The sequence below is a fragment of the Dendropsophus ebraccatus genome, chromosome 9 (assembly GCF_027789765.1).
Source record: "Dendropsophus ebraccatus isolate aDenEbr1 chromosome 9, aDenEbr1.pat, whole genome shotgun sequence".
Lineage (NCBI taxonomy): Eukaryota > Metazoa > Chordata > Amphibia > Anura > Hylidae > Dendropsophus > Dendropsophus ebraccatus.
The window spans coordinates 91,992,421-92,012,526 of NC_091462.1; the positions used below are offsets into that span (position 1 = coordinate 91,992,421).

Sequence of the window (20,106 nt, forward strand, 5' to 3'; positions counted from 1 at the left end):
CCTCGCAGTGTACTTTATGCAAAAATTCTGCCTGTCATTGCAAAGTACAATTAGTGACGCAAAAAATAAGGGCTCATGTGGGTTTCTGGGTGGAAAAATGCAAGTGCTATGGCCTTTTAAACACAAGGAGGGAAAAAACGAAAACGCAAAAAACGAAAATTGGCCCCGTCCTTAAAGGGTTAAGACCTACCATCCTCTGCTAATCTGCAATACTATTGGTAAAAACAGTATTCACTAGGCTCCCCCTAGTGGTGGCATCACATTTTAATACACATTCCAACCAATCACGTGCCCCTAATTGGATGGGATTGGGGTCAATATGCCCAATGCTGTACTGGACTGTGGAACATTGCTAAGCACGGTATTCTGTGAAGAGTTGATAAGTTGTAGTTGTAATAAGCCCATTATTGACAGCTCTATTGTACTGGCAAAAACACAGACCACAAAGTAGAACAGTAACCCTATACACACATGCATGTCCCCTGTTATAATTTGGTGTCTGTGAAGGGGACTGTACTCCATCTTAAGTCATTAAGTCCCTATTACAGAAATTAAGCCCCTATTACATGGGACGATGGAGAGAAGCAAACGAGCGCTGTCCCCGCCAGAGCTACTACAGCGGCAGCAAACGGGTGAGTACAGGGAGGGCCACAGGGAGCTGCCCCGGTGATCGCTTGATCGTCCAGGCAGCACATGGCAGATAGCAGCGTTCTGTTGCCGCTGCTCCTATTCTACGGAGAGATGGCAGCAGATCGCTGCTAAATTAGTCGTTTGACTTTCAACATGTTGAAAGACAAACGACAGCAACGATCAGCTGACATTGTTCATGTCGGCTGATCGTTGTCTTCTACTACACAATACGATTATCGGCCAATAATCGTTTCGTGTGATACGTCCTTTATAGTTGACACTTCTCTGTCATTTGACTTTCAGTGTGAACAAAGCCATAAATCTCACTTTTATTATTACAGGGGAAAAAAAAACACAGCGAAAATACAACAAGAGAAATGTTTCAAAATATTTTATTTTGAAAACGGATGTACAAATACTTGTAAGAACGAGTTCTCTTAACACTGGGCATTTATAAAACAGCTCATAACAAAGAATGACAGAAGCGTAACCAGTCCTTATAAAGTAGAAACCAGTCGTGGCCATCGTCAGCGCCGACAAAGTATTCTCCAAACAGCAAAAAGGCAACAACAAAAAGAGAAAAACAGTCAACATAGGCCTCAGTACTGTGTAAGCTCGTGCCCTGGGTACAATGTACATTCACATAACAAATGGCTTGGTGAGCTCGATGCGAGACTTCTTGCTTGCATGGCACGGCTTTGTTTAAGAACTTTATGTAACAAGGGAAAAAGAAAAATCTATACACAATACATTACTTTGTACAGCCCAGTCTTATTACAAGAACCATTCAGGTGAGCGTCGCCCCTAGCGTATGAAAGTTACGCCGCTCCACACCAAGGAGCCATTGTGGCCTCACCGCTATTAAAAGATATAAAATATTACAACTCCCTCAAATTTTTTTTTTCCTCCTCCTTTTTCTTGGTTTGTATAAAAGCAAGAGCACAATAAGAGAGGGAAGGGGGAAAAAATCATTATGTGTCTGTACAGGGTCCCTTTGTGTATCTCATCCTCTATAGCTGCTATTTTATAAGTTTTGAAATGTGTTTGAACCTGAAGAAAATCAATGCTCTCTTTGTTAAAAGCATGGCGCTTAATGACAGGAGAAAGAAGTGTTCTGTAAACATGATAAGCCTCCTTAGAGGTGGGCAGATTGCCCCTAAAGAGCCCATCACGTGTTCTGTAATTGTGGAATCGACTAAGTCAGAGATGTCCCAAGCAGGGAGGTTTTCTGGTTTACGTTATAGTTGGTTAAAGACATAGCACAACCAAAAAAGTTGTACAAAAAGTAAAATAAAAAAAAACTTTTCACAGCTTTAAACCCCTTTATTATCCAAGCGACTTCTTGGCAGGATAGAGGGTTAATTTATATATATATCAAAGTCCAGTTACAGCCAGGGATGCCATGCAGGGTCCATACGGCACAAGTTATCCAGACTATTGGCAGCGGCGACCAATGTGTTGACTTTGCTCTCTCCTCCGTCGAACTGGGCCAGATTGTGCAGCCGGGTCACGATGGCAGTGACTGCTTTCTGAACCAGTGAAACCAGCTGTTGGCTGTCCATGTTTTCGGGCTGCCCAGCAGGCGACAGTGGGGAAGAAGTGTCCTCTTGTGTTTTCTTGTGCCAAGCAATGATTTCATCTCGTAGAACGGTTTTCAGAATGCCGTCAACCTAATAAGAAAAGGAGAAGATTTAGTGAGCTGCAATGAAGTGAAGTCAAGTTTAGTTTCCCAATTTCAGTCCGCACTTGGGCCAATACTGTAAGGGCCCTATTACATGTGGCGATTATCGTGCGAAAAATCGTTATATCGTTCAAATTTAAACTGTAATCTGTGTAATTGCAGGCAACAATCGAAAAATCGTTCATATGTCGTTGATTTAGATCTGAACCTAAAATTGTTCGCTGTAATTCCACATTCGTACTCATACTCATGGGAACTTTCTTCTTGTGACTGGTGGAGTCCCAGTGTTTTGACCCCCAATGATCAGAGAGTTTTAAGTTATAATCGTGGGACAAACCCTTTAAAGCTATAGTCCCATCTCCATACGACAGCTTTCAGGCTTGGAGCTGATGCTGAAAACAGCAGAGAAGGCTGTTTCATATAATTTACATAACTCTCATCGACTTTAATTGCGTAAGAGCATAGCACCATGAGTTATGCTGTTTCCCCAACACCCAGTCTTACATACAGTAAGTAGTAGAACACAGGACTATGCAACTCAGATTAAAGTCAACCAAAGTTACACAAATTGTTTGAAGCAGTCGGCCTGGCTGCTTTCGTGAGATGAAAATATCCCTTTAAAACGACTAAATAATTAGCAATGGGTTTCAGGAAGGGGGCAAGATCCGCACTGGTATCCACTTATCTCCTAAAGGGAAAAAAGGGCTTAGTGTGCCTTTAGCAAACTCCAAATGACTACACCATGCAATATGAATGCAGAGAGAAAAATCCACTTAGCAGAAAAACAGGCATCGAGCCTTGCAACCGTATGAACTCGCCTAGAGCTACTCCCAGCATGCAATATTAATAGGAGTATTGGGGTTTATATCAAGAACACGCTGTGAGTTACTTAATCTACTGTGCAGAGTTCTGCATCTTATGTTCTACCCTCTGTAATAAAATATATGAGCCAACGCTTCTGAATTGTCAAAACTGGCTTCTATGGATTTGGCAGGAAACGTTAGCAGCTGCTATGACTGGACGGCTCCACTAATCGGCCCAGACCTGTTCGTATAGAAGCTTTCAGCGGGAAGGAATTTGGGCGGAAATGAGATAATGTGCAAGAAAATGATTATGGCGGCCTCCTCTGAATAAAATCCACCCTGCAGTGACCTCCTATTAAAATCACTGCATCCCTACACTTTATTGCTTAGTGAGGGAGCGTGCCTTAAATCCAAAACTGGAATATCCTGGTTATGCAAAAGAATGCCCGCATGTTAAAAAGCCGCGGTGTAATATCCTGCGGCTGTAATGAGTTTGTAGAATTGTGAAATAGATAAAAGTGGATACGTGGTGCCAAATCAAAAAGGCATAAGCTTCAGATTTTTATATATATAAAAAAAAAATTCTATTTGTTCAATTCCATCTTTTTCGCCATAGAGGGCAACGTTAGCGATGCCAGCATTAGTATAGAGCGAGAGACAAGGTTACTTTTTACTATTCATTTCCATACACCTTGATGTTGATATAGACGCTGAGGTTTCTTTTAATGTAATCTATACATGTCATTCTGAATTACCTTGAAGTTTGGCTGTGCAAAGCAGCGAGCGACGGCGATCATGGAAGCAGTCAGTGGACCGGACACTCCAATGGTGGTAAGGAACTCGGAAATATTTGGGGTGAGCCGGAATGGGACAGGGCGATTGGCATCCAAGTCTCCGGTGGCATCATTAATATCGAACCGAAAATAAGCAACATTCAGCTTTCCAGTGTCCTGCGAGAGAAGGAGAAAGATTAGGAACGGATGTTATGGAGGATCTGTCACCTCTCCTGCCATTTTGGTTAAAAAAAAAATATATATTATTTTGGATCAGATTTTCTCTGAACTGTTCTGAATTTCTGTTATTCCTCCTGGAAATGTATGACTAATAATATCATAATTCCCGACATCAATAGGGACGTGATACAGTCAGCACAGCCTGGGTACTGTCAATGTGCTCGGACACAGCCTACTCATCAGTTACCAATATAGCTAAATACTTCCAGTAGGAATAACTGTAGCAGCATCATAGTGTAAACCCAGCAAGGAAAGACCATGGTCCTGTGCGTACTGCTCATTTCTGGACAGCCAGGTGGTTCTAGGATGCTTGTCTGCCAGTCTCTATGGTAGGAACACGATTAGCGGCTCAGTCACTACAGTGCCGCAGAATTTCTAGCAGTTTTCCCACTCCCTGCGTGTTATTGATACATCATGCCTTGCAGGGAAACGTTCCATTACATTACATGGATCGTGTGAATGCAGCCTAAGACTCCAAGGCACTGCCCCGATATGCTATTACTTCATCAGATAGGAATACCCCTTTAAATAACCAGGTAAACCAGATCATCTCTATGTAGTTCACAACTTGGGGGCAGTGGCATATGGCTGGCATTATCATTTACAGGTGTTCTTCTTGTATAATCAGATTTTGGGCTGACTTCAGGTACCATGTACCTTACGCAGTGGAGATTTTTTTTCTAAATACTATCCCTCTGTTGTTTCATTCCTCTACACTAAGTCACTGCATGTTCAATTGATTCAATGTGCAAGGCAAACATCACTTTAATCCAAAGCACACAGTAAACAGCAGCAGATCCAGTCCACAAGCAGCTGGCGCTGAAAGGGTGAGGCCCGGCCTGCAATTAAAGGGGGATTTGTAGCGTCCCGCTCCGCTTGAGCGCTTTGATGAACGCCACAATATTTGCCGCCTCTTCCAATACTCCACACACCTGTGCTATCTGCAGCATCTCGGGATTCAGCCTGTTCAAATGAAAGACAAATTCTGCAAAGCCGATCAAAGCCAGCTGGATGGTAAACATCTTCCGGAAGGTCCAGTAGTCGGTGGCGTTGGGGAACGTGTGGAGAGCCCATTCCTTCAGCATGCTACGTGGCACCATGTTACTCTGCACTTCCTTCAAGATGTCACGCAAGACCTACAACAAATCAAAAGAGGATTCATATTATTTCAGGCTTCAGCCTTGGATGTAATCTAGATGCTTCACAAGCTGATTGATAGCTTTACAGCAGCTACCTTGAGAGAGAGTGATCAAGATTGGCTATGTGATGTGCCTGTGTGTAATGGTAGCAGAAATATCACACAGCGGATGCTCCTAGTTATTGCTTCACACATAGAAGGAAAGCGCTTCAGGTGTAGTGAGCCGTGACTGTAAAGACCAAAGAGGTATGAAATAAAGGGTAAAAGAGGAAAGTAATAGAATATAGATCAGAACAGGACGGGGGCTGGCGAAAACCAGGGTGTACAAACTGGATCTAATGAATGGAATGGCGGCCCATGGCCAGGCTGGAGGTCCAGAGCAGACCCCTGCAGGGCAATTTACCGCTAGGTTCTCCTACAAGATCTGCTCCACAAGCTGAAATCAATGGTTGAATGGAAAAGGCGAGGGAAACTATATTCCAGCGCTCACAGCATAAAAAAAAAAAGTTAACAAAAGGTAAAAACGGATGCTGCAGTATGTCCGTTTTCTATCCATTCACATTATAGAAAAATGTGGACTGGGTGAGTGGGGCAGGTCTCTTTTTTTTTTGGGGGGGGGGGGGGGTGATGGTTTATTTTTGATTCCCAGATAACCTGTAAATTCATACAGGTCAGATTTGACAAAAAAAAAAAAATAATGTGTACTATATCCTGTTGTGGATTCATACAGCGTAAATCCACAAAGTGTGTATGTGAACTTTTAACAAAATTTTTTTACAAAAAATGGACTTGCAGATCTAGAAATCCACAGCATCAACCGCTTTTTGCCATAGCACAGAGAAGAACAATTCTGAAAGTAGTGTGGATTTTGCTTGGGAAATAACTTGTACAAAGCTTGTATGATTCTCCCCAGCTGACTCCCTTATATCTGCCCTCATCTCTTTCTCCAGCCTGTGTGAGCTGTTCTCCAGGGTTTCTCCACCTCCTGTCTGTAGATAACTGGTGTCTTGCTGCTACTATTTCTAACACTAAGAGCATGAAGTCATTATGGAAAATGTATGTCATCCTTCTCTGAGCAGCAGCGTTTTAATGAAGACTATTTAGGAGGTTGCTTAATTTTGTATGTAGGATCTACATAGCCTAGTAAGGTCTCCACAGCCTTTAGGGAATAAAAAACCTTTGGATTTAGGTTGTTTGGATATACATGAAAAGTCTCCAATCTCTCCTTTTACCATACATCCACCATGGTTGGGGCCTTCTGGCTGCACCGGTGAGGTGGCCACTCTGTAGCCCGATCCAGCTGTGATCAATTTGTTAGATCTTTCAAATCTGACTTGTGAAATGCACTGAAGACCTGACCGCCTGTCTACAGCATTTCTTAGAGGGCTCAGTAAACTGCAGGGGAATTATTAGCAGTAAAAAGTAGGTTATAGCTGAGAAATACAGACTGACTGTTCTTTAAAGCATCCAGAGCGGGCAGGAAAACCTCTCCGAGATAATGAGAGAATAAAATCTTATGCACTGGAAGCCATTTTTTTTTCTTTTTTTATTATACAAACCATTTGCTTTAATTAGAGGAATTGCTTTCTTTATTGGATATTAACACGTCTGTCATATTAAGCCACAAGGTCTCATAACTCACTGGGGGCTGTGCATTAATCTGCTGTGTGTGTGGTGCTTACAGCAGACCTGTGGCACAATGCTAATCCGTCATCCAGCAGCCTGACCCTGGAGTGAGGGCGCTCAGCCACACAGGTTACTACTAGACTACTAGTGCTTGTGTGGAGAAAGGGATTGGGTTACAATTGTGGTTTGCTTCTATTGGGCATATATAAAGCTCTGCTCCATCCAAGTAAATGGGATTTAGAAGGATGATCCTATATTGTCTTGACTAAAAGAGAAACTCTGTGGCTTATTAATGGTCTCTCTCAAGTATAGGCCATAGTGATGGTGCAGGTCTTGCTATCAGGACCTCCATGAGGCCCAGTGCTGTACATATGTCGTGACCTCAGCTCTGCTTCATTCCAGGGATGCTGATCAGCAATGGCCCCAAATGTCAGACCCTCAATGATCGAATATAATATATGGGCCATCAATATCTAAATGGTGTGTGTCCAGTTCCTGGGACTCCATCAGGCACAGTGCCATGTATATGACTAACTTTTCCTGGTATTGGAGCTCTGTCCAATTCAACTAAATGGGACTGATAAAGGGAAGACTGTCTTATTCTACATATAGATCCTTATGTAATTGATGTGGGTCCAATTCCCAGGACATTGATGAACCACAGGCACAGTTGTGACTACGGTTGGTAATGCAGTGTACCCCCTTTAAGTGATTAAGAAGGGGGGCCTAACTGCTACTCTATTAACCGGCATAGGCCCCAGCGATCAGGCTCACTTCAATCACAGATGGGCTACGTTTAGTATAGGCCACCAATATAAGTGTTAGTCATATAGTTTATGTAAGCATTTTCTATAAAAAAAAAAAAAAAAGAGAGAGAGATTAGCTCTCTGTACATATAAATGTGTTTTTCTATGAGAATCTAACAATCCCGAACATATGATAATCTGGAGAAGCGGTGGGGTGGAAAAAACTAATATTATATATATATATATATATATATATATATATATATATATATATATATATATATATATATATATATATATAATATCAGAGTTCCATGACTCTGAAGGAGTTAAAGCAGTGCGATGCACACATACAAATGTCTCATTTCACGGAGCAGATGACCATATGAAGATCAGAGAGTCCTGTCCAGCTGCTGGGGATGACTAAGCTTATTATCATCTTATGTGGAGCTCATTTCCAGTGAAATGACATACTTGCACGGCAGCGCATACCACCGGGTGATGAAGCCGGTGCAGGGTGCAGAATGGCTCTACAGTGCGGCTTCCAAATTCATTAATCAAAGATCTCGTACCTGATGACTGGCCTGAGTCCCTCGTGCTTGAACTGTGGCCAATCTGTCATAGTAACGTGAAATAGGGTTGTCATGCTCGATGCCTTTCTTGGCACAGCGCTGCTTATAGATCTCCACCAAGGAGAGAGAAGAGGGATTGTCTTCAACCAGACGCATCTGCGGTGAGACGGCCACTACACGGGGGACTGGAAATTATTGTTTGGAGAAGGAGAGAAAGGAAGAGATTGATTAATGCAATAAGATAGTTATGCAGACGTGGAGGCCTGAGCTTCATTCTGGAGATTCCTCTGCAGGTCCAGGAAATTAGACAAACAAATAAGCTGATCCCTGAGATCACCGAGAAGCAATGTGCTAATCTGCTCCAGCTAATGAAAAGGCCAACAACAAGACAATAAACTCGTATATACCTATGAAATAGGGCGTAAAAGGCCAGATCAACACTAGTATTCAGGTATATAGATATAGTCCAGTGGTCAGTACCTGTGGCTTTCCTGTTATTGCAAAACTACAACTCCCATCATGCCCTGACAGCCCAAGGCTGACATTCCTTAACAGAAATGACAGAGGCTCGGGTGCAGCCAAGAACACTTGTTAGATCTCCTGACCTGTCTGTTACACTAAATTCACTGTAATGGCCCTGTCACACGGAGCGATAATCGTCTGAACCAGGCCGATTATCGCGTTGTGTAATAGAGAGTACAATCCGCTGATAAAATGATCTTTGGCTTATCGTTTCTTTAGGTTCAGACCTAAAATCATTGGGCGCCAGCCACACATTGCTGCGTGTAATAGCGATGCATGGACCATGATTATAGTGTAAAATAATAATTATTAACTCACCTTACAGCCTTCCTGGGAATCCTTAGAGGCCTTCCGCTCTGTGTTCAACTCTGTCTCTGCTCTGGTCTCTCTGTCTCTGCAAAGACCTGAGCAGAGGCAGAGTTGAACACAGCGCGGAAGGCACAAGGACAATTGGGAATGCAGTAAGGTGAGTTAAAGCGACTCTGTACCCACAATCTGTCCCTCCCAAACTGCTTGTACCTTCGGATAGCTGCTTTTAATACAAGGTCTGCCCTGGGGTCCGTTTTGGCAGGTAATGCAGTTATTGTCCTAAAAAACAACTTTTAAACTTGCAGCCCTGTGTTAAACTGCCGTGGCCTAGAGTATCTGTGCCCTAACCTTGCACCACCCCTCCGTCCCTCCTCCCCACCCTCCTCATCATTAGGAATGCCACTGTCAGGATTTTTCCTATTCCTCTGCAGTGAACGCTGCACAGGTGCCTTAACGATCCAGCCCATGTGCCGTCCTCAACCAGGTGATGAATAGGAGATAATCTGCCTGGAGCATTCCTAATGATGAGGAGGGCGGGGAGGAGGGACAGAGAGGGTGTGCCAGCCTAATGCACAGACACTCTAGGCCACGGCCATTTGGCACAGGGTTGCAAGTTTAAAAGGTTGTTTTTTAGGACACTAACTGCATCACCTGCCAAACGGACCCCAGGACAGATGTTTGATTAAAAGCAGCTATCTGACGGTACAAGCAGTTTTGGGGGGCAGATTGTGGGTACAGAGTTGCTTTAAGGGCTGCACGATAATCGTCCTGTGTAATAGCTCAAGTAAATGAGCGCCGATCTAGCAGATCGGCACTCGTTTACGGTTTATTATTGGGCCGTGTAATAGGACCCTTCGGATATGTTCACACTGAGTGAAGAGCTCTCCGCCACAGAATCCCACCTGTCTCAGTGTTTCAGACTGTCTCTAAGGGATGGCTCGCACGCCTCTGCTTCCGTCGCTCTCCGCTCAAAGAATTGACAAGTCAATTCCGCCACTTTTACTCAGTGTCAACATAAATAAAAAAAAAAATAATAATTCTGGAGCACGTTATGAATTGTGAAGCTCCTCTGTTATTTCTCCTGGAAATACATACAAACATACCTCTCCATGGGCCCTGGTGCTTCTGCCGGCTGCCTAGCCAGTGATGGGCTATGTGGCCTGCCACTTCAGAGACTGGCTCTGAATTTCCACTGGCAGCTGCAGACAGCGGGCAGCATGGACAGGTATGTATATACTGTATTATTTACTTTACACAATTGTTAGCCATGCATCATTTTTACACGTAGCGAAGCGCAGTCGGCAACCAATGATTTATGGTCAGGGCCAAGAGACACGATCCGCCAATGATCGTCGCCATCTGATCATGGTCATTATTACATGGAGTCATAATTATTGCTCTGTGTAATAGGGCCCTTCAAGAGATTTTTAAGAAAAGATGCTCCAGACTTATTTCACGGAGAATATAACTTTTTTTTACTAAAACAGACATGTCAGGAGAGCAGATCAATCCTAAATACTACTCACGGTCCACTGGTTCTGATGCCCTTTGCAAAAATAGATGAAGTTCTATTGTGCTTACTCAGCATCACAAATACATCACTGCGCTCAGCATTGCCACAGAGGAATTATGGAAATTGGTAAAAAAAAAAAAAAATGTAGCCATCTCTAAACAGCACAACATTTCCAGACCAGCAGATTCTCCAACATGTGACATGAAAAGCATCTTTAGGCATGTAACCCACAAAGAACGAACACACGATGGCACTTTACATACCATACAATACACAGGGCACTGATGGAGCATGAAGTTCTGTAGAGCAATAAGGCATCTAGGAATAATACAGCGTTCACAAAGGGCGAGGGGCTCCGTTCTGACCATCAATGCAGAAAAATACATCTAAGTTAAATGGATCACAAATCTCATTTCCATAAGCTTATTAGAGAGCTCTGAGTTAAAGGGGTACTCCAGAGGGAGTGGCGGGGAACTGGCGCTAGAACGTTATAGATATGTAAATCTGCTGTTTGTCCTGAAGGAAGTCGTGTATTCTTCCCAGTCTGACACAGTGCTCTCTGCTGCCACCTCTGTCCATGTCAGAAACTGTCAAAAGCAGTAGGAAATCCCTATAGAAAACCTTTATCCAGGTGGCAGCAGAGAGCGCTGTGCCAGACCGGAAAGAATACACCACTTCCTGTAGGACATACAGCAGCTGATAAGTACTGGAAGACTTGAGATTTTATAAATAGAAGTAATTAACAAATCTATATAAAAAAAAATCTCTGGAGTACCCCTTTACCAGAGAAGAATCTTCTGTTCAGGACTGTAGTCAGGGTAGAGGATGGCTACAAAGCATGTCTCTTGCTCTGGAGACAAAATATAAGACAGCGCTCCATAGCGTAATTCAGACAGGGCTGTAGTGGTGAAAGTAAGCACATAGAACCCTCACCTGAGAAGGTTGTGCTGGTGTAAGGCACAACTCTTACTGATAGCATGTGAATGAACCGCAGCCACTCCAGACTAATCCCCACAGGGATTAAAGACAGTCAGTATCCTCCTCCACTCTAAGGCGGGTAAAACAGGTGCAGGTCCAAGGGGTAATAGTGATATAAAATATCTATAAAATTTATTAAAAGAATTATGCCAATGCCACAGTGTCGCTAGTAGGGATGCACGATGCACCGAAATATCGATACTACTATCGATATTTCGGGCAAAAAAAACGGTTCGATACCAGGATTTCCTGGTATCGAAACTTTAAGTTAAGCTGAGAACACGGTGGGCGGCTAGCTGAGCGCCGGCCGTGTTCTCTATGTGCCTCCCCCTGCAGTCCCCTCCTCTGCTCTCCCTCCCTCCGCTCCCATTGGCGCCAATTTCAAATAGCCGACACTTAGCTATTGCTAGTGCCGGCTATTTAAGTATATTATAGATGCCGCTGTCACACTGACAGCGGCATCTGACCCCTCCTGAGCCCGCTCCATATACAGCGGGGGTCGGCTACTGTGTGTAACAGACCCCCGCTGCTGGTGTCTCTCTGATAACAGAGTCCGGCTCCGCTCTGTTATCAGAGAGATGATTTATGCCGAGGAGTCGGAGCTGCACGGAGAGTGGCTGGAGAGGGAGAGCGGGAGAGGAGGACGGAGGAGAAGGCTGGAGGGAGAGCGGGAGGTCCGGGAGAGAGGACGGAGGAGAAGGCTGGAGGGAGAGCGGGAGGTCTGGGAGAGAGGACGGAGGAGATGGAGAGCGGGAGGTCTGGGAGAGGAGCCGGAGCTGCACAGAAGAGAGCGGCTGGAGAGGGAGAGCGGGAGGTCACGGAGAGAGGAGGACGGAGAAGGCTGGAGGTGGGGAGGATGAAGAGGGAGAGCGGGGGTCTGTGAGATCCGGGGGAAGTGCAGCACATGTGAGGATCCAGCCGGCTGGCAGGTGGGGGAGGTGGCCGGGGCTGAGTGGAGCAGATAAGATCGGCTGTAGTGTGTGGGATCCTGTCTAACCTCCTCTTCTCTTCCTCCGCAATCTTGGTAACTGGTGCAGTAGAGCTGTCTTAGTGATGGGTGGTGCAGCAGAGCTGTCTTAGTGTTATCTGATGCAGCAGAGCTGTCTTAGTGTTATCTGATGCAGCAGAGCTGTCTTAGTGATGGGTGGTGCAGCAGAGCTGTCTTAGTGTTATCTGATGTAGCAGAGCTGTCTTAGTGTTATCTGATGCAGCAGATCTGTCTTAGTGATAGCTGATGCTGCAGAGCTGTCTAAGTGATAGCTGATGCAGCAGAGCTGTCTTAGTGATAGCTGATGCAGCAGAGCTGTCTTAGTGATAGCTGATGTAGCAGAGCTGTCTTAGTGATAGCTGATGTAGCAGAGCTGTCTTAGTGATAGCTGATGTAGCAGAGCTGTCTTAGTGATAGCTGATGTAGCAGAGCTGTCTTAGTGATAGCTGATGTAGCAGAGCTGTCTTAGTGATAGCTGATGTAGCAGAGCTGTCTTAGTGATAGCTGATGTAGCAGAGCTGTCTTACTGATAGCTGATGTAGCAGAGCTGTCTTACTGATAGCTGATGTAGCAGAGCTGTCTTACTGATAGCTGATGTAGCAGAGCTGTCTTACTGATAGCTGATGTAGAAGAGCTGTCTTACTGATAGCTGATGTAGCAGAGCTGTCTTACTGATAGCTGATGTAGCAGAGCTGTCTTACTGATAGCTGATGTAGCAGAGCTGTCTTACTGATAGCTGATGTAGCAGAGCTGTCTTAGTGATAGCTGATGTAGCAGAGCTGTCTTAGTGATAGCTGATGTAGCAGAGCTGTCTTAGTGATAGCTGATGTAGCAGAGCTGTCTTAGTGATAGCTGATGTAGCAGAGCTGTCTTAGTGATAGCTGATGTAGCAGAGCTGTCTTAGTGATAGCTGATGTAGCAGAGCTGTCTTAGTGATAGCTGATGTAGCAGAGCTGTCTTAGTGATAGCTGATGTAGCAGAGCTGTCTTAGTGATAGCTGATGTAGCAGAGCTGTCTTAGTGATATCGGATGTAGCAGAGCTGTCTTAGTGATATCGGATGTAGCAGAGCTGTCTTAGTGATAGCTGATGCAGCAGAGCTGTCTTAGTGATAGCTGATGCAGCAGAGCTGTCTTAGTGATAGCTGATGCAGCAGAGCTGTCTTAGTGATAGCTGATGCAGCAGAGCTGTCTTAGTGATAGCTGATGTAGCAGAGCTGTCTTAGTGATATCGGATGTAGCAGAGCTGTCTTAGTGATAGCTGATGTAGCAGAGCTGTCTTAGTGATAGCTGATGTAGCAGAGCTGTCTTCGTGATAGCTGATGCAGCAGAGCTGTCTTCGTGATAGCTGATGCAGCAGAGCTGTCTTCGTGATAGCTGATGCAGCAGAGCTGTCTTAGTGATATCGGATGTAGCAGAGCTGTCTTAGTGATAGCTGATGCAGCAGAGCTGTCTTAGACAGATATCACTAACTTTATTTTTAACACAATAAAATAAAAATAGTCCAAAAATTGGTATCACTGTAATAGTGCAGGGGTATTATATTTCTACCACTGTATTTTGTTTTGTTTTTTTATACTTTACTAAGTATCGAACTGGTATTGAGTATCGAAATAAAAAAGTTAGTATCGGTATCGAACTCAAAATTCTGGTATCGTGACATCACTAGTCGCTAGCATAATTCTTTTAATAAACTTTATGATATTTTATATCACTATTAACCCTTGGACCTGCGCCTATTTTACCCGCCTTGGAGTGGAGGAGGATACGGTCTTGCTCTGGAGGACCTACTGTAGTATATATTTGCATTACGTAAACAATTTTTGGTTTTTATTGGGAAGTGTGTACTGCTTTATCTGCACTGTGGGGGCGCTGCAGGAATACTGAATACTTAGTAGCAGGTTCCCTCCAAAGAGCACAGCTTATTGCTGGGGATTTCACCTATGCAGATGATGGATCCATAGTGAATACATGAAGGTTCTGCTGTGCTGAAGGTTCACAGGTATGGGGAGGAGAGTTATTGAGGGTGTATAGTCCACTCATTCCACACTCATAGCCTAGTGTGACCACAACGCTGCTGCACTGGTGACTATGAAACATCCTGGCAGGAGAATGAAGCACAGACGGGGCTGAGCAGGTACAGACTGTCATCCGGAGATTACCATTGGCATTATGAGCTTAGAGGAACGCTTCTATCGGCTCACATAAACCATAATAAATATTTACCTGAGCAGGATTACCCGCCAGGACAGAACAATGAGATGTGCAGCTCAACGTCCCCTATCCTGAGGGCACGAGAAACTTAAAGAGACGCAGCCAGCAAAAGCCTTACATTTACTAAAATGGTATATACACCCCTGCTCCTTTATAAGACAGCATATAGTATTAGTATATAATTTTATTAGCCACTTTACATATAGGGGGAGATTAATCAAACATGGTATAAAGTGAAACTGGCTCAGTTGCCCCTAGCAACCAATCAGATTCCACCTTTCATTCCTCACAGACTCTTTGGAAAATTAAAGGTGGAATCTGATTGGTTGCTAGGGGCAACTGAGCCAGTTTCACTTTACACCATGTTGGATAAATCTCTCCCATAATGTCCAATATCTAGTACATAAATGCCTGTTATTACTAATCTTATGATTCTAAGTTATAGGTTGTATATAAAGATGGATTCATAACTGTGTATGCTTCAGAGCTGCACTCGCCCAGTATTCTTGGTTTCTGGGAAGTGTGGTCTTAAAGGGGTTATTCAGCCTTTTAAAATTGATGACTTATTCTCCAGAAAGAAGTCATCAATATTAGATCAGCTGAACACATGTCCGTAGTCGTGCGTTCAACCAATAAACAAGTAACCTCCCCTCCCCCGCAGCCCCTGGTTGACCTCAATAAAAGCAATTCGTGCTCATATCTGACAAACGTCTATCTGTCTGAAAGGAAACTTTTTGGCATGGTAAAAATGTGTCTATGATACAAGGTTGCTCAACTTTTCTTTCTTCCAATTACAGCCAGATACTGGAGCATGTTTTTTTTTCTAATCGGTTTCTATTTTCCATTTTTTTTCTGTACATTATGGGGGCTGCCATCTTGCCTGAACTTGTCATAACGGCATTTAGAGATATGCTTTTCAGCAAGCTTAATGGACAACAATGGACAGGACCTGTCCAAGTGACATGAATGGGAAATCTTACTGGGTATGCTCTGTGACCTTTGAAAAGGTCATTCCACAGGGAGGGAGAGGCTGAGCTGTGAGCTTCATCTATTGTCTCTTCTTTCTAATAGTGTCACCTAAAGGGTGTATAATGTGCCTACTCGACTCTTTCCTTCACAGCCAGAACAACAGGTAATGTAGAGGCTGACGGGACCTATAGTGCAACCTGTGCAGCATTACTGATGCATTCAGTACATAGCAGTTACAGGGAACGCCAGTGTTATTCTTCTCTAATCACTATCATTGCATATCTGAAATAAGCCACACATTACACTACAGGAGGCAATGTGCCAATCCTGCTAGGGTAAAGTGGGCTGCCACAACGTACAGGCGTACATGTTAAAGGCAGTGTAATATGAAAGGAATAAAAAGGGTTAAAGCAGGGCTCTAATTCGAGCAGAGCGCAGTCGCGGGGAGACGGGAGCGTCTTGATGAAATGGCTAGAGATGCGCTCGCTCTCTCTCTAATAATTACAGGCTCATTAGCACAATGTGATCACGTGCCGTCTCTTCATTACTTTGCCCAACCTTGCGGACTCCCTTTAGTTAACTAAGGGGGAGGGGGGGGGGGGTGAAAATCCCACTCTGTCCACAGGCCCCGGCTTATAATGTAATAAATAACCCCACATGAGCTCAAGCACCGTCAATAATTTATTAACGATAAATGCAGATAAGAAGATCTGGCTACGAGAGGCTGGTATATCTGCGTCTCGGGCTGCATGATCTATCCTATGCTGCAGAAACATGTAATGGAGTAATTTGTTTCAGAGGGAATAGCTGTTCAGCTGGTGGATTTCACATATATCGATATTGCGGTAAACACTCGCAACTAATCCAATGCAGAGATATGGAGATGTCAGGAGGCAGCTTAGCCTCCCATTATTATAAACAGCACTGGGGATCCTTTGTGCTATCCTTGTAGTCAGCTCTTATGATCAGTACAACGTCCTAAAGAGGGTAGCGCAATGCATCTACTTACCGGTGAAGAAAAGATGGCGCTTTGTGGTTTCCTTTCTCTTTTCTAGACACGGATTGAGGAGCCGCAGGAGCTGTAAGACCCGTTCTTCCCTCCGGGACTCTGTCAGACAGGCGTCGTTCATGACCAGATAGGGATAAATCTTTCCATTGTGGCCTCTGATGTAGAGTCTCCTGGCGGCCGTATTGTGCTTCTGGACAATCTCCACTCTGGGCATAAACCTATAGAAAAAAAAAGTAAATTTTATTAACAATATGGCCAACAAGATGTCATGGGACGTTTCTTAGCTTTGCTTCATGGCTAGTAAGGCAGTTTCTTCATAGTTAACTATTTAGCAGCTTTTCCAATTGGCGACCATAACAATGGGTCAGAACAAGATAAAGGAAAGAGTTCCTTTAGATCAGGGATGGGGAACCTTTGGCCTTCAAGCTGTTGCAAAACTACAATTCCCATCATGTCTGGACAGCCAAAGCTTCGCTTCCCTGTTTTAGATGAACGCAGAGTTCCTAGGAGAGCCAATCTGGATCTTTAAGGGTTAAAGCGCTAGACCGGTGATGAAACAGCAGGGATGACGGGTTTAGTCTTCTTGGTTTCAAAGTCCAATCAGCAAAATGAGGAGAAGCTCTTGTTCTGTGTGAAGGGGAAGGTGCTTGGAAGACTGATGCGCTGCCAAGTTGTAAATGTATGCCTGGTGGTAATCAGCACGATGGGGAAATGATGCCGCTGCCGAGACGTGCTCCAACCTAAAGATTTTTCTTGGCCTTAACTTCAGATAAATACCATCTTCAATCCTGTAGTTTGATATTTTACTTCAGGAGCCGCTTATCTGCGAGCAGCGAGAGCGTCAATGACATCAGGGAGCGGGGCCAGGTAACAGGACATGAATAGGCCGATATCCATCACCTACAGCTGTATCCCTAATGGGAGCTGGAAGCGATCTACAACCCCATGTACATGTATAGTCTCATAGTGGTCCTAATTTTCTTATTGACCTGCTGGAGGACATGCTCGATTTGTATTTGTCAATATTGTAGCACCTCAGTATTGCTGTCGGAAGTGAGCAACCCCTTTAAATTTAGTCAGGAGATGTTATTTTTCCAATTAAGGTGTTACTTTGATTTAGCAAAACTTCTGAGCCGGAGCCGCTCGCTTCACTGTGTGAACTGACAGGTCTTTCTGCGGGTGCAATTCACTGAATTCCGGCCGCAGAAAACTGACATGTCAGTTTTGTTCCGGCGCCGCATGGGATCCCAGCCGGAGCGTATACGATGTGTGTACGCTCTGGCCGGGATCCCATTAAAAATGAAGCTATGTCACACACCGCAAAACTACGGCCGTAGTTCTGCAGCGAGAACTACAGCCGTAGTTTTACGTAGTGTGAACATAGCTTAAAAGCGCAAGAGGTTTAAAGGGGAACTATCAGCAGCTTAGACAAATCTAATCTGCTGATATGTCTCTATTGCACAGGACACACCGAGAAGGTAGGTAAGTCTCCTACCTTCTCCTACCTTCATTCTCAGTGCTGTTCCAGTGCAGTCAGTAGTTTGCTCCATGGTCCAGTAAGACCGTAAGGACCACTGGCAGCCCCCATAGCTCCGATCCGGCACAGACCAGCCCGTTAAATTAAAATCCATTGACTTAAATTAGAAAGGGCCAGTCGAGGCAGGATCGGCGCTATGGGGGCGGGCAGTGCTACTAACAGGTGCCCCAGTGCCCCTACCGGTCTTATCGGACTGTGAAGCAAACTACTAACTGCACCGGAATGGCGCCAAGGATGACGGTAAGACACATACCTTCCTCCTCGATGTCTCTTGTGCAATAGGGGGCTATCAGCAGGTTAGATTTGTCTATGCAAGATCTATGCATATGGAAATTTGCCTGGTGCGTGCATAAAATGTGTTCAAATCCCATTCACATGGCTTTACACTTTATGTGCAAAACCACACAGAAAAGTCTAAGCAAATGTGCCGCATGCATTTCCCCGGAGTGTTAGGTCACAGCGTGTGTATATGTTTAATCCATCTCCTTGTGTTGGAAGGAAAAAGGAATATTACCTCTTGTTGAATATTATTGTGACCCTGCTTGTCGGCATCTGTCAAGGACTTCACCTGGGAAGCCATTAGATGGCCGCATTCAATTTTTCTTTGTATTCCAGCATTTTACTATCAAGAAAGGACAATGCCCCAGAACTGTCATAGCAACGAGAGAAATGAGAACACATTTCCAGAACAATCAGGTAGCAAGGTAACGCTAAGAGTGGGACCCAAAATGGCAATGTTAATAAACAATTCATCACGCGCTGACAGCTGGAAGGTCACAAAGTTGCAAACAAAACTTGCTTCAAAGACATCATCAAACCAGTGATGTGCATGGAGAACGGCGAGTGAATTCTCTGTGATGTGTTTGTTTTACCTGGCGATCTTGATGTAGTAATGCGTTGGCTTTGGCATCAGGAATTCCCCGGGTATCTCGACCTCTGCCGTCTGAGCGGAGAAATTGCTGAGGAAGCGACATTTCTCCTCAATAAGGAAGAACTTGGGAAGCTGCTTGGTTTTGGCCTCCAGGATCTTGATCCACTTCTTCAGTTTGGAGATGAGATTGTGCAGTTTCATTGAGCCGGGGACGCTGAAGTCAAAGTCTGAAGAACAGAAAGAAGAGAATACATAAGACCATTTCCAAACCAGAGACACTACAGAATGGCTAATTTGTCACTATAAGCAAGGGGCTAACCATCATGATCCTCTTAGCAGAGAACAATGGGGCTAGGATAGCACTTACTCGTCCATGGACTATGCTCTGCTATCTTCCAAACGTGCGTGGCAGGCCAGCTATATGTCCATGTGGAAATAGCTGTCGCAGGTCGAGCAATTCTCACCAAGTCTGGACAGTCGAAGCTTTAGCTGTCCAGGCGTGATGGGAATTGTAGTTTTGCAACAGCTGGATGGCAGCAGGTTTAACACTTGTAGATGGAAACTGTTAAAGGGGTATTCCAATCAATTAATCACTTTTGTTAGGTCATGGAAAAAACAAAAGAAAGGAATTTTGCAAATTATTTCTTTTAAAATTTGGTTCCTTTCTCTCGCTGTCAGCGGTTACCTAGGATCCAGGTATGACAGAGGTGGCCAGGCAGTGACAGGACTGGTGGTCGGGACAATGTAAGTATGTTTTTTATTACTTTTGACACCTCACATGTCTCTTCAGGATTGTCCCTGAATATGTGTAATATCAGAGGGAGAAACAGCAGTGTCAAGCTCATTTAGCTCAGCACTTCTGCGGCCCATCCTCACTCCGAACCAGGCAGGGCAGAGCTAAAAGGGGGAAGATGGGCCAACCCCTTTAAAGTGCCCCCCCTAGAGGTTTGACTCCCACTTATCCAGTAAATTAGGTTGGAATACCCCTTT

At 44.4% G+C, this 20,106-nt stretch overlaps 1 protein-coding gene across 3 annotated transcripts in view; it reads right to left on the reverse strand.

The window, feature by feature from the left end:
• Nucleotides 1-1,005: 1,005 nt before the first annotated feature.
• Nucleotides 1,006-20,106, reverse strand: part of TRRAP (transformation/transcription domain associated protein) — a 115,042-nt gene continuing 95,941 nt past the window's right edge. For all 3 annotated transcript variants that reach the window (XM_069983849.1, XM_069983851.1, XM_069983852.1), the window contains exons 66-71: nucleotides 19,118-19,343; nucleotides 16,709-16,926; nucleotides 8,210-8,394; nucleotides 5,060-5,263; nucleotides 3,870-4,064; nucleotides 1,006-2,300 (exon numbers count right to left, since the gene is read on the reverse strand). In XM_069983849.1, the coding sequence (XP_069839950.1) occupies nucleotides 2,016-2,300; nucleotides 3,870-4,064; nucleotides 5,060-5,263; nucleotides 8,210-8,394; nucleotides 16,709-16,926; nucleotides 19,118-19,343 (1,313 nt within the window). In that variant the 3' untranslated portion in view covers nucleotides 1,006-2,015. The remainder of the gene's footprint in view (nucleotides 2,301-3,869; nucleotides 4,065-5,059; nucleotides 5,264-8,209; nucleotides 8,395-16,708; nucleotides 16,927-19,117; nucleotides 19,344-20,106) is intronic.